Here is a 13530-nt window from a genome sequence, read left to right as displayed (position 1 = left end):
CTAGATAAGAAATTTTCCAAATGATTGGCATCAGAAGTTTAGAGTGTGCCAATTAAAGCTTTTGCCAATTTTAGAGCTCCTCAAAGGTGGTATAATTTGAATAGAGCTCTGCTCAATTACTCTGCCAGCTCCAATGTCTTTCCATGTATGTTCAAGTGGATCCTGAGGCAAAGGGAGTCTGCTGATTTGCGGTGATTTTCACTGATCCATGTTTATCATCCCACTTAGATCACCAGTAAGCAAACTGTATTGAGAGTAAGAACAGAAATACTCCGAATATTCAGCGGATCAGGCAGCATTAGTGACGGAAGAAAGTGTTAGTGTTTCAGCTCAATATATTTTATGAGATGTGTTTTTTCTCTACAGATGCTGCTTGATTTAAGGAATATTTCCTGCACTTTTTTTGTTTTTATTTCAGATTTCTAGCAGTATTTTTTTGTTTCTCAAAATATGCTGGGATTCTGGATTGCCACCTGAAATTTGTTAGTTTTATACATTTGAGGCCTTATCACCAATTTGGAGCAAACTTTTGGTCAACATTTTCACTTATGTGTCCTGGGCAGATCATCCCTGATTCCTGAAGATAAAAATCATTGTTCCTATCACCATTTTTATAGTTGATATATATGAAAAGGAGCAATTTCTCTGGCATGGGTGAGAATGACAAGATTAGGCTGCCTTAAAAACTGACATCTTAAGCAACTCGAAAACTATCTGTGGAAAGTTCTAAGGAAATTACAAGGATGAGCAACAATCTTCATTGCTCTGACAGGAACTAATGAGTCCTTGGGTTCCAGTTCACAAGAGTCCCTCAGATCTGGCATGGATAAGCTTTGCAATTGGTCTGAATGTGTCTTGACTGCTGATTTCACACTTATAAGTAACTAATATCTCCAGATAATTATAAGAGATCCCACCAGCTGTGGCATGCCTGAAAATGGAACATTAGGCAATTCATTTCAGGGTAATGTTGCATCAGATCAGACCAGTTACTCCTCTCAGAAAATAGGGAATGTTCCAGGTTCTGGGCAAGAGCACCATAGAAAAGCACAAGTAAATGAAACTTCACAATTGTGTTAAGAAGAGCCCCAGGAAATATCACACAGACCTCCCTCCCTGAAAGGAAAACAAGTTGCAGACAACACACAATCTCACCAATTACAAACTAGGGTGAAACAATGAACTACAGGTACTAGCTATATTCATTAAATGGCAGCAGAGAATAAGACCGTACATTCTTTGTCAATGTATTAACAGAAAATAAGAGTATTGATCAAGAATGGTTGTAGAGGCAATGGCATGCAAGAATCAAATACAATGTTTCATGTGGTGCTATAACTGCAAGTTTTGTCATCTTTGATTGACTTATGATTGCAGATCGTCTTCACTAATTTCCATTTCTTTTTCTTCTTCCTTCTCTGCTTTGTCTTTATCAAAGACAAATTCTGCATGGAGATGTTAAGGCAAGGTGCACCATACAATGGTAACTTTCAAATCTTTGTCATGGCTGTAGGGCAGCAGCCGGTTGATCTGCTCAGATGATAAAAGCTCTGCTTCAGTACGCTGACTATATGTTATATTAGATTTAAACTGCAGTGCAAGAAAGCAGCCTTAATTTACTGAAGGCTAAATATCCAATCTGTCTGGTTATACGTGTACTAGCAGAGAGGCCTTGCATATTCGGAAAGCTGGTCATTCTATGAAAGCAATTCTCATACTGTTGTCTCTTCGTCCTGCTGAAATTGTTTCTCTCACAAGCAAAATATTTTTGATGTTGTTAGATCACAAATAAGAGAAAATCTGCAGATGCTGGAAATGTTGTTGTTGTTAGATATTGCTTAGATAGATTCAGATACATCAGAGATTAAAGCTGTACAACATTCATTGCAACTGGAAGAGCAACTATAGTATCTCTGATGGATCTTAAATTGAAGTTGCCATCTGCTTTGTCTCTGAAAGTCGATGTGAACATGATTGAAAGTAGACAGATACAATTTGGATCTTTGAGGCTATTTGTATTCTGGGGATAAATTTATTTCAATGCAGTTTTTTGGGGCCTTGATATTGGAACTTTTTAACTCTAGTACTTGGCCCAAGTGGTTTGATTTGCATGCTTGTGAAAAACCTGGGCACTTGCTGTAAGTACAATTTCAGATCTTGTACTGACTTGAACTGTATGCTAATTTAGGCATCTGATGCCTACACAAATTTTCAATACTTATTTCCAGTGCAAATCAAATGTTGTTACTTACAGATCTTTCATCTTGGAATTCATTCCAGTAGGAATATGAGGGCAAACAGATAGATATATATATATCTAGTTTTGACAAGAAAGTGGCAATTGATATGAATAAATAGACAAGGCACTGTAGAACATAAAGATCAAAAATGCTGTTGGCCACCATCTCACTCTGTTTTCTTTAAGATAGATTTCATTTAATAGCCAATCTGGTCCAGCTACCAGAAATTTTTCCTACAAGCAAATATCTTTTCTAGGGATTTTTCTTTGTGTGTGGGGCAATTAGATAAAAAACATACTGTTGCAATTGGAGTGAGCTTACAAGATTCCAAAATGTTCTTGGCAATGCAAATGTGAAGAAAATAATTGAAAATGCAAGTTTCTTAATCCAGGTAAGATTGTGTTTTACACATGGCTGCTGGTGACCAATATATAACTGACCAGCACTACTTTAAACAGATACGTACAAGTTTTAGCTAAAAGCAGTATGATTCCATACCAATACTGTATATCAGAATTGAATATCAGGAAAATCCATAAGGGACAGGATGAGGCAACTTCTGGGATCTAGGATTAAACTTTACAATGAGATGGCTTTCCACTAACTGGATTACTGTTCATTCCTGAATCACTTCCATTGCCTGATAAATGATAGTAATTCACTGTGCCTTTAAACATTGTCAGAGGACTATTTTTGATATGATGACACAATTATTCCAATTTCTTACAACCTAACATTAGTTTATGAAGTAATCTTTGTTCCAGCATCAGTGAAAATGTAGTATGGTCAACTAAATAGTTATGATTATTTCATTATGCTTTGTGGCTTAATTAGAGTTTTGAATAATTCATGTCTGATGTTCAGCTTATGTTCTATATTGTATACAAATAATTTCTCTATCTCCTTAAGCTGATACTTACCCCATATACCAGCTCCCCCACCATTCCATTCCAGATTTTAGTTTCAGGATCTCTAGCTCCATATTTACCGTCAGGGACAACTGACAGTTTATATTTAATGCCAACATGCTTGGCTATTTCAAAAGCTAAATCCACACAATAGCCTTCATATCTATCATTTGCACCAAACTGTTCATGATTTTTCTTCAGCATTACATACGGTGATTCCTGCAACAACAAAAACATGCACAAGTGAATCAAGTTCATACAAAGTGCGAGTGGTTAAAGGTCAAGTGAAAAAGTTTGTCCATTTTCCTTAAAAAAATTATATTTGCACTTATGCACCTTTTAAAAGAAATGCACTTAGTTATTATAACCTATACAGTGTATTTTGAGGAGAAGCAGTAGATAATGAGTTGTACTAAGAAATTATCATAGGCATGTAAACTCCAAAGGAATCAATGTAATTCATACAATTCATTAGTTATGAAATTATGGGAACATTAGGAACACATCTGTTCTATCAAGAATGCACTTTTGCACATAATGCACAGGCTCACTATTTGACCCAAACCTTTAATATCTAGAGCCTCATAAAGCAGCTTCTCGATTATTAATTTGACATTAAATTCTACATTAAACTTGGCCTATCATAACAGATCACTCCATTTGTCAAAATCAAAATAACAAGCTATTGTAAGAGCACAAATATCACCTGTACTGATTTCTAATCAGTAAAGGATTGCATGATAATTTTATTCATAAGGTATTTTTGAAAAAACACACAACTCCATTCACAGATTATGTCATGATTTACAACATGAATCAGATTTGTAAATTCCTCGAGGAAATCCAACGATGAGTCAGGTTACCAGAAGTTCAATTTTAATCCATCTGGGTCATTAAGATGTGTTGAGAAGTGTCACAGCAATTGTTTGGTTACCTCAGGGTTGTCCACTCTGGATAGGTTGGAAGCTGCTTACGTGGAAAGCGTGTCGCTCAATGATAACTTCATCATTGGAACCCTGTTTGAACTTGAAATGAGCGATGCCACCTTGACACCAAACAGTCCAGCAGAAACTATGGTGGTTGATGGTTAGCACAGACTTTGTGTGCTGAAGTGTCTGCTTCTGTGCATTAAGTCTCCATGACTCTAAATTGCTAGGAGGCAAGAGTGTGATTGGAAGAGTCCAAGGTAATTTTCTTAGAAAATTGTATGAAGATTCCTAGTACGGTTCACAATAAAATTCATTCACTACCCCAGCCTTTGCATCATTCCCCCTTCTACTCCCATTACTACACTCCTCCACCATTTCTAACTACATGTTGTGTATCATCCCCTTGTATAATACCAGAAGACAAAGGAGCAGAATTAGGCATTCGGCATATTGAGTCTATTCTTCCAATTTGATCATGGCTAATTTATTCGGCCTCTCAATGCCGTTGCTTTTTAGAGATACAACATGGTAACAGGCCTTTTCAGTCCAACACAATCCCACTCTGCCCAATTACACCCATGTGACCAATTAACATAGTAACCCATACATCTCTCCTGTCTTCTCTCAGTAACCTTTGATGCCCTCACAAATCCAAAAACCATTACCCTTGGCTTTAAATATACCCAATGACTTGGCCTCAGTAGCCATTTGTGACAATGAATTCTACAGATTCACCATCCACTGGCTAAAGAAATTCCTTATTTCTGTTCTAAAGGGACGTCTTTCTATTCAGGGACTGTACACTCCAGATCTAGACTCTACCACTATTGGAAACTTCCCCTCTATGTCCACTCTATCCAGGACTTTCAAGACTCCCTAAGCCTTTGGCCTAGCTTTAAATTTTATTAAATGGGGTTTAATGATGGTCCTGGTGCTGCTTTTGAACAGAAGGCAGTATGCAAAAATTTAAATAAGTTAAGATATCAGAGGTGTGACACTAGGGACTTCATGAAGGATCCCACCCTCTCTCCATACACTTCCTGAACGCACCCTGGGTTGCAGTGCATTCTCTAATTCCATTGAAATTTTCCTGTTTGTTCATATATCCTCTACACATTTTTATTTCTCATCCTATTTTTCTTTGCTAAGGTTTGTGATTTACGCTTATGTACAGCCCTCTAGTCACTCGATTGACTGACTACTTTGAAGTGACATATTTAGATATAAGTGCCAGGAATATTCACCTCAAAGTGTTTAGAGCCCTGAAAGCTGTGCATCTGCCCTTGTCCAATGATGACATGTAACCAACAGTGGAAATGAGATATGGAAAACCAGATTCTCTAATCAGATTCAGGCAGCCCAGAGGTACAACCAGTAGAGCTGCTGCTTCACTGGTTCAGTGGCCTGAGGACACTCTGGTGCTCTCTGTGTGAAGTTTGCAGCTTCTCCTTGTGAACCCATGAATTTCCTCCAGGTGCTCCAATTGCCTCCTAAATCACAAAGAGTCGCAGAATGGTAGATTAATTATCTGCTCTATATTTTCCTAATGTTTGACAAAATCTATCAGGAGGTGGATGGGAATCTGAGAGGGAGTGGATGAGAACCTGGGAAAGGGTGGATGGGAATCTGAGAGGGGGGTGGATGGGAATCTGGGAGGGGGTAGATGGGAATTTGGCAGCGGGTGTATGGGAGTGGGATCAATGTGAATGGGTGCTCAATGGTCAGCAGAGATTTGATGGGCCAAAGGGCCGGTTTCCACGGTGTACAGCTATGAACACTTCTTTACTGTTGTGGCTAATATCATTTCCTTCAGCACACATGAGGAATGGAACTTCGAAAATTTTTGTTTTTATCTTTTCCAGCTCATTTCAATAGCTGGAGATCAAGTTCAAGATGCACCAAGTACCAAAAACACGTCTGTTCACTGATAGACATCGCATTTTTGCCCAGGTTGGTCAAGGCACTGTTGCCTACCTTTTAGCTTCCTGTAAGAGGCATTCACCCAGTCGCTTTGATTGAGAATGCCAATCTAGCACTCGAAATCACATTTAGCATTATTAGCAGTACTGATGTTAATGTTATTGTATGGAGGTAATAACCAATTTACCTAAAATATCTTTTTTGAAGAGCGGACATAAGAATTTTATACAATGTTTTATGCTGAACCTCAGAAAACATTTTCAATCTTCCAAGATGTAATTTTACTAAATTTTGCTCCAGTAGGATCCTTTTCCTTCATAGCTCAATTCAGCAGTGGAATCTACCCTTTCATTATTTATCACTGATTATAATGAAGAGATAGAAAGTCATGCAATTCTCCCTCAGGTGAGTAACGCTTAAGGGCATGGCTTTGCAGGAGATCTTTATCAGTATTGATTCGATCTAAATTACCGTCATTTTTTAGCTCTGATCTCATCCCCAAATTCATTTCATTTGTCACCATCAGAAACTGTAGATCTATATCCCGACATGGCTGGGTTAGACTCCAAAAGGCCGATGCCAGAAATGAATTGATTCTAACTTTCAATTTGCCATCGCAAAAGGGACAAAAATGAATGAAGGAAGTTCTTTTAGATTATAAAAAAAGCATTATTGAGGCATTATATTGTTACACAATACAACAAGCAGCCAAGTCCATTCCTGCAATGACTGCCACTGTGGTATCTGGGAGTTTTGGTTACATTGTCCAGTTGGGTGGATTCATAGCAAGAGAACCAAGTGAACATGTGCAGGAAATGTTTGTGGAAAAAAAGTGACAATATCAGATACAAAATGAATGGACATTTATTGAACAGCATTTGGGAGGTTTGCCTTTTGAAAAAAGTAACATTAAAGTAGAAGACAATAAAAATGATGGCAATTGGAACTTATAAAATGAACTTCCCTTTTACAGACTGCATGTTACAACTTAACAGCTAATGATATGCTAATTTTAACATCACCCATTATGGTGAGAAAAGTACAGTTAAGTCCTTGAACATTGGAATAATAATTGCAAAAATAAGGAAAATAAATTGCTATTATGTATCACAGTTGTATTAAAATCAAAATGCTTAACATTTAATATAAATATAGTCTTGAAATACTATTACAAAACATAGCAACATATAAAGTTCCTTCTCCCTATTTTCCTTATAACCTATCCCTGCAGCAAATTCCTAACTTATTTTATGGCATTCAGAGAAAGATATTCCATAAAACTAAACCTTACTTACTAATATCTTTGGATATTTCCAGCAAGGAAGTTCTTTGTCTATAGGAAATATTCCCTGGATTGTTAATATTATTACACATAAGATTTCTCATTCCAATGAATCGTTGCAACTCAAGAGGACCATTGTTACATTGGAAGAGCAGGTGTTGCCAGTGATTGAGTAAACAATGCCATTCTGAGTCCAGCTTACAAACTTAAACGTAGTCATACTAACAAGACATAAGTTTAATAGCATTTTGTGAGAATGCACACCTTGGTCAGGATCAATAGTCAGATCAACATTGACTTGAAATTTAGCTGCTCATGACTAAACAAGTCTGCTTTAGGATTCTGCCAATGCATCATAATGCCACTTATTGTAGGCTGACAAAAGATAAATCTGTCACTATCATAAACGTGAAGATCATCATGGAGATGTAATAGACTGTAGATGCTGGAGTCTGGAGCAAAAAACAAAATGCTGGAAGAACTTAGTTGGTCAGGCTGTATCTGTGGAAGGCAAAGATCCTGCCTCAGGACTTAGTCTTGAAACACTGACTATCACTTTTCCCCAACAGACCCACTGAGTTTTTCTAGGCGTTTGGTTTTCACTTGCTTGAAAATCATCTTATTTAACGTTCTTACATATAATGGTGAATCACCACATCAAATTGAAACAGGTGACCATGCAATAATTGATTAATTATTGGACCTTGTGTTGAACTGAACTTGTTTGATGTATCATTCCCTGGAATCTATTCTTCCAGTTTCTTGGAAATCCACGAAGGATTTCTGTAGTTATTGTTCACAAGCAGACAGACAAGCATATAGACAGGTAGCCAGGCAGGCAGGCAGACAGATAAACAGGCAGACAGACAGAAACACCAATTAAAGAACCTCTGTCCCCTTTTGGGGTGGAGGTATTAAATTACTGAGAAGTACTGCTTAGAGAACAGAAGAATATCGCCACCAGTAAAATATTACTGTATTTGGAAATCAGCTTAAATCATATATTTAAGTCTGCACTAATATCTTCTCACAGTCAGTCAGTGACATTCCATTATTGTGTAGCTCTCTGCAAAATAATTTTTTGGTAAAAGTTAGAGAGTGAAACATGAATGAAATGCACCAAATTTTTCAAGTTAATACAGTAATGAAACAGGATTGTACTCACCATGATTGTTGTGACTACTATGGTTCTGTTTTCAGCAGACGACGATTCATTAACCTGCTGTAGTTCTTCAACAGTCACCAGCCTTTCATATTCATTCCAGTACCCAATCTAAAACAATCAGAAGTTTGAATCTTATTAGTTCAAGTTTATTGGAGTAAACGTCCATGGAGCATAAAAAAAGCTCTTGAAGGTAAACAAATATATACTGCACTCATTCTGATGCAAGTTCAGAATTGGGAGCACTGAAATGCAGCAACATGCATTTCTAAATGATAGGTAAAGAAATGGTAATTACTGCAGGTTTGAACTGACTGGTATCAATGATAAACATTTTGAAATAAGCCCCCCAGACCTTTAGCTACTGACTATCAAATTAACTTTTCCGGCATTAGCCATATTTGCTAAGAAATATTCAAAAGTGGGAATTTTAGTTATCTGATTCGATAAGTTGAGGCTGTTCTCAAGTGAGAATTTTAGCTATCTGATTTGATAGGTTGGGGCTCATTCAAGTGAGATTTAATCAAGATGTGTGAAATTATGAAGGGCCTAGATGGAGTGGATAACTTGGATCAATTTCCATAATAGAGATAAAGCAAGTGATGGAAAGATTATCAGCAAACCAAGGAAAAAATTCTCATCCAGAGAAAGAAGACCTGTAACTCATTGTCTGAAAAAGACAGAGATACCTTTTTGAATGAAAATGCACAGAAACCTATAAGACCATGGGCCAAGAACAATGGAATTAGTTTAGGATGGGCAGGCTTACAGCTGAATGGGCTGAACTACCTCCTCTTATGCAGGAATTTTTATTAAGGATGCAGTGTAAAAGAAAATAGGAACTGTAAGTTTAATACAGTGATAAATAATAACAAAATTATTCAAATCTATTTGTTATAAATAAAATTATTTCATTATTTAATCACATTAAACTTAAGGCAGAAGTTGATAGTTTCGTGATCAGTCAGGGCATCAACGTATTTGGCAAGAAGGCAGATGAATGGGGTTGAGTGGGATCTGGGATCAGCCATGATAAAATGGTGGAGCAGACTTGATGGGCTGAATGGCCTGATTCTGCTCCAATGTCTTATGGTCTTAACAACAATTTTCATCAACAATTATACAGAGTACATTAATAGTCCAACTATTCAATACTTGATTGCTTTTCACCTTTCAATGAGACTGATGGGCTTGATGCAATGATATCAGTTTCTCAACATTAGGCTGGAATGTCACTCAGAAGGTATAACAGATCCCCATGTTCAGCTATTTTTCATCTGTTTCATTGCTTTGAAAGAAGCTGGGTGAATGCAATGAAACCATTTTCCACTAAATACGATTTCGAAAAGCAATAAAGAACATCTTGACCCTTTTCTACGGTGGAGGATAGTACTCAGAGATTTATTTCTTCAACTAAAAGTCTTGTTTTTTGAACCTTGGCTTCAGTTCAAAGTAATTTTGTAGTGAGGTCAGTTGTTCCTCCATCCTTTCTGTTAATTCATTACAAATGGATTTACTACCTAATCTGGAATCTCAGAAATTGGAAAAGGTTGTGATGGTGAATGTTGCACTTAAATAGGTTTAACTTAGGCAGAAATATGGAGACGACTGATTTGACTTCGATAAAATCCACATCATTTCTTTGCAACTGGAGATTAATTTCATTAAACCTTGTGAATAATTCTGATAAATTAGGCTAACATTCTTGAGTTGATAAGTGAATGAAGTATTTGAGTCCTCAAAAAATGTTATCGCTGCTTCAAAAAGTGCATAAAAGCATTTCAAGCAGTTTTCTTTTGAAAGCCGCCTGACTTCTGTGTGCAACAGCAAGCTTTCAAACTGTTCATCATTCTCAATACAAAGCCCTCATGATAGTTGAGAATTGAGCTCATGAGACCTGATTTTGTTTACTGCTGTGGGAACAGCATTTAATGATTTGTGCAGGGTTTTTTTGCAACAATTTGTTGACTGTGAATTACACAGTGAATGGTAAATATATTTGGCACAGCTTTTTTCAAGAAAGTAAAGAAGCCACAGTGGTGTCCTGTCATTGATGGTCCCCATTTGTTGTACAAGCACAAATGTTGGTGACCAGAATGCCATTTTCTTTGAAGAATTGCTCAACATCTCAAAATATTGACTCCCACCCTTGTACCTGTTTCTAGTCCCCTTGCAAATAACAACTCTTGAAACATGCTTTCATCTTTTATGAAGTGAACATAACAAAGAAGCAAGGATTTGTTCCCTGGCAAAGTTGACTCATCCAGCTTCAGAGCAAATTCTGTTGACCTAAGTATGTTGGACAATGTGTCATCCACTCTCTCGGACATTATTCATCTTTGAACATAGTTGTCACTGAGCAGAAATGATTCAATTATTTTGCCTGGTGACTTATGCAAGTCTGTACTCAGAACCTCCCTTACTGCTGCAGAATCAGTTCTTCAGAATCAGTGTGGGGCTTTCCAGATTTAATAGCGAGCAATGAAAAGTTGTATGAAACATATAAATCGTCACTGTTTTGTTGCGAAGTGCTGGCGAACATCTTTGAAATGTTTTCATGAAGTGATTGAAAGTAATCCAAGTTCTAGTTGGCTTTATTAGAATGTATTCTCTTCAAATGTTCAAGCAGCCTGGACAGTTTCTTTGCCTCATTTGGAAAAAAACTTGTTCACACACCAGACTCATTGGCTACTCAGTGCAGGTATGAATCCATCCTTCAGATACTCCACAATACACTATCCACACTTGCTTTTTGTTTGGTCTGCTTCTGCCATTTTCATCATGGATTAATTACCACCATCACCTGTCTATTGTTTCAGTCCAATCTCAAGTACTGCGATCAATAAAGGGGAACTTTATGTCATCAACATAACTCAGGCAAAAGCTGGCTCTCTGCCTGAAGGTACATAAAGTGGGGTAGCAATATTTTGGTTGGGCCACGGGCTAGAGCGGCTGATAATACAGAATCTGAGGCCACAAACCAGGCACGCCCGGGATCCTCTTCAGTTTGCGTATAAGGAGAAGGTGGGAGTGGAGGATGCTATCACGTATTTGCTGCACAAATCCCTCTCTCACCTAGATGGGGTCAGTGGTGCTGTGAGGATTACATTCCTGAACTTCTCTAGTGCCTTTAACACCATCCAGCCCAAGATCTTAAGGCACAAACTAACGGAGATGGGAGTAGACTCTCACATGATGGATTGGATAGTGGACTACTTGACTGAGAGACCTCAGTATGTGCGGTTGGGAGACTGTAGGTCTGACACGGTGGTCAGCAGCACAGGAGCGCCGCAGGGGACCGTGCTCTCTCCGGTCCTGTTCACCCTGTACACATCAGACTTCCAATATAACTCAGAGTCCTGCCATGTGCAGAAGTTCGCTGACGACACGGCCATAGTGGGGTGTGTCAGGAATGGACAGGAGGAGGAGTATAGGAAACTGATACAGGACTTTGTGATATGGTGCAACTCAAACTACTTGCGTCTCAATATCACCAAGACCAAGGAGATGGTGGTGGACTTTAGGAGACCTAGGCCTCATATGGAGCCTGTGATCATTAATGGAGAATGTGTGGAGCAGGTTAAGACCTACAAGTATCTGGGAGTACAGTTAGACGAGAAGCTAGACTGGACTGCCAACACAGATGCCTTGTGCAGGAAGGCACAGAGTCGACTGTACATCCTTAGAAGGTTGGCGTCATTCAATGTCTGTAGTGAGATGCTGAAGATGTTCTATAGGTCAGTTGTGGAGAACGCCCTCTTCTTTGTGGTGGCGTGTTGGGGAGGCAGCATTAAGAAGAGGGACGCCTCACGTCTTAATAAGTTGGTAAGGAAGGCGGGCTCTGTCGTGGACAAAGTACTGGAGAGTTTAACATCGGTAGCTGAGCGAAGGGCGCTGAGTAGGCTACGGTCAATTATGGAAAACCCTGAACATCCTCTACATAGCACCATCCAGAGACAGAGAAGCAGTTTCAGCGACAGGTTGCTATCGATGCAATGCTCCTCAGACAGGATGAAGAGGTCAATACTCCCCAATGCCATTAGGCTTTACAATTCAACCGTCAGGAGTAAGATATGTTAAAGTGCCGGGGTTGATTGTATTTAATGTATCTAAGTAAAATACTTAAGAACTTTTTAAAAGCTATTATTAATGCTTTTTGAGAGAGTGATTTAGATGCATATCATATTTTTACTGAGTAATTTTAAGTAATTAGTTTTGCTAAAACAAGCGTATGGGACATTGGAAAAAATGTTGAATTTCCCCATGGGGATGAATAAAGTATCTATCTATCTATCTAGAGGACTGTGGTCAAGGCTATTCAAAAGGGTAGATTCTGGATGGAGGCTACCCAGATGGAATATATGATGTTGCTCCTCCAACCTGACTGTGGCCTCATCCTGGCAGTAGAGGAGGCCGTGGACTGACATTTTGGAATGGAAGTGGGAAGTAGAATTGAAACTGGCCACTGGGAGATCCTGATTTTTGTGGCAGATGGACGAAGGTCCTCGGTGGAGTGCCTCCTAGTCTATGTCAGGTCTCACTGATGTACAGGAGTCCACACCTGGAGTGCGGATATAATAGATGACCTCAACAGATTCACAGGTGAAGTGTCATCTTACACTGTTTGAGGCTCTGAATGGTAATGAGAGAGGCACTTGTGGCACTTAAGACCATAAGGTATAGGAGCATGAAGTAGGCCATTCAGCTCCTTGTTCCGGTTGCAAGGTTAAATACCAGGAGGGAGATCAGTAGGGATGGAGGAGTGTTCAAGGGAGTTATGTAAGGTGTAGTCCCTATGGAAGGTGGAAAGTCGGAGGGGTGGGGGGGGGGGGAGTGGACGGAAAGCTATGCTTGGGGTCCTGTTGGAGATGGTGGAAGTTATGGGCATGAGAAATGGAAGAGATGTGGATGAGGGCAGTGTTGAAAGAGGAGAACATCTCAGTTGTTCTGGAATAAAAAGCCTTATCCCGAGAGCAGATGCGGTGGAGACGGAGGAAACTAAGGAGCATAATGAATCGGTTTATAGAAATCGTGGTAGGAGTAAAGATGAATATTTTTGGTCTTCCCAGTGTTGAAATGATGGAAACTG

General features: G+C 38.7%; 1 protein-coding gene across 4 annotated transcripts in view; it reads right to left on the bottom strand.

The window, feature by feature from the left end:
- Positions 1-13530, bottom strand: part of LOC140734275 (glutamate receptor 3-like) — a 358588-nt gene that overhangs the window by 93120 nt on the left and 251938 nt on the right. For all 4 annotated transcript variants that reach the window (XR_012100505.1, XM_073058015.1, XM_073058016.1 and 1 more), the window contains exons 9-10: positions 8445-8552; positions 3161-3367 (exon numbers count right to left, since the gene is read on the bottom strand). Coding sequence is in view for 3 of the 4 variants with exons in the window: in XM_073058015.1 (XP_072914116.1) it covers positions 3161-3367; positions 8445-8552 (315 nt within the window). In the remaining variant the exon portion in view is untranslated. The remainder of the gene's footprint in view (positions 1-3160; positions 3368-8444; positions 8553-13530) is intronic.

Source organism: Hemitrygon akajei, chromosome 10, assembly GCF_048418815.1.
Source record: "Hemitrygon akajei chromosome 10, sHemAka1.3, whole genome shotgun sequence".
NCBI lineage: Eukaryota > Metazoa > Chordata > Chondrichthyes > Myliobatiformes > Dasyatidae > Hemitrygon > Hemitrygon akajei.
This window is presented reverse-complemented; position numbering and strand designations above follow the sequence as displayed.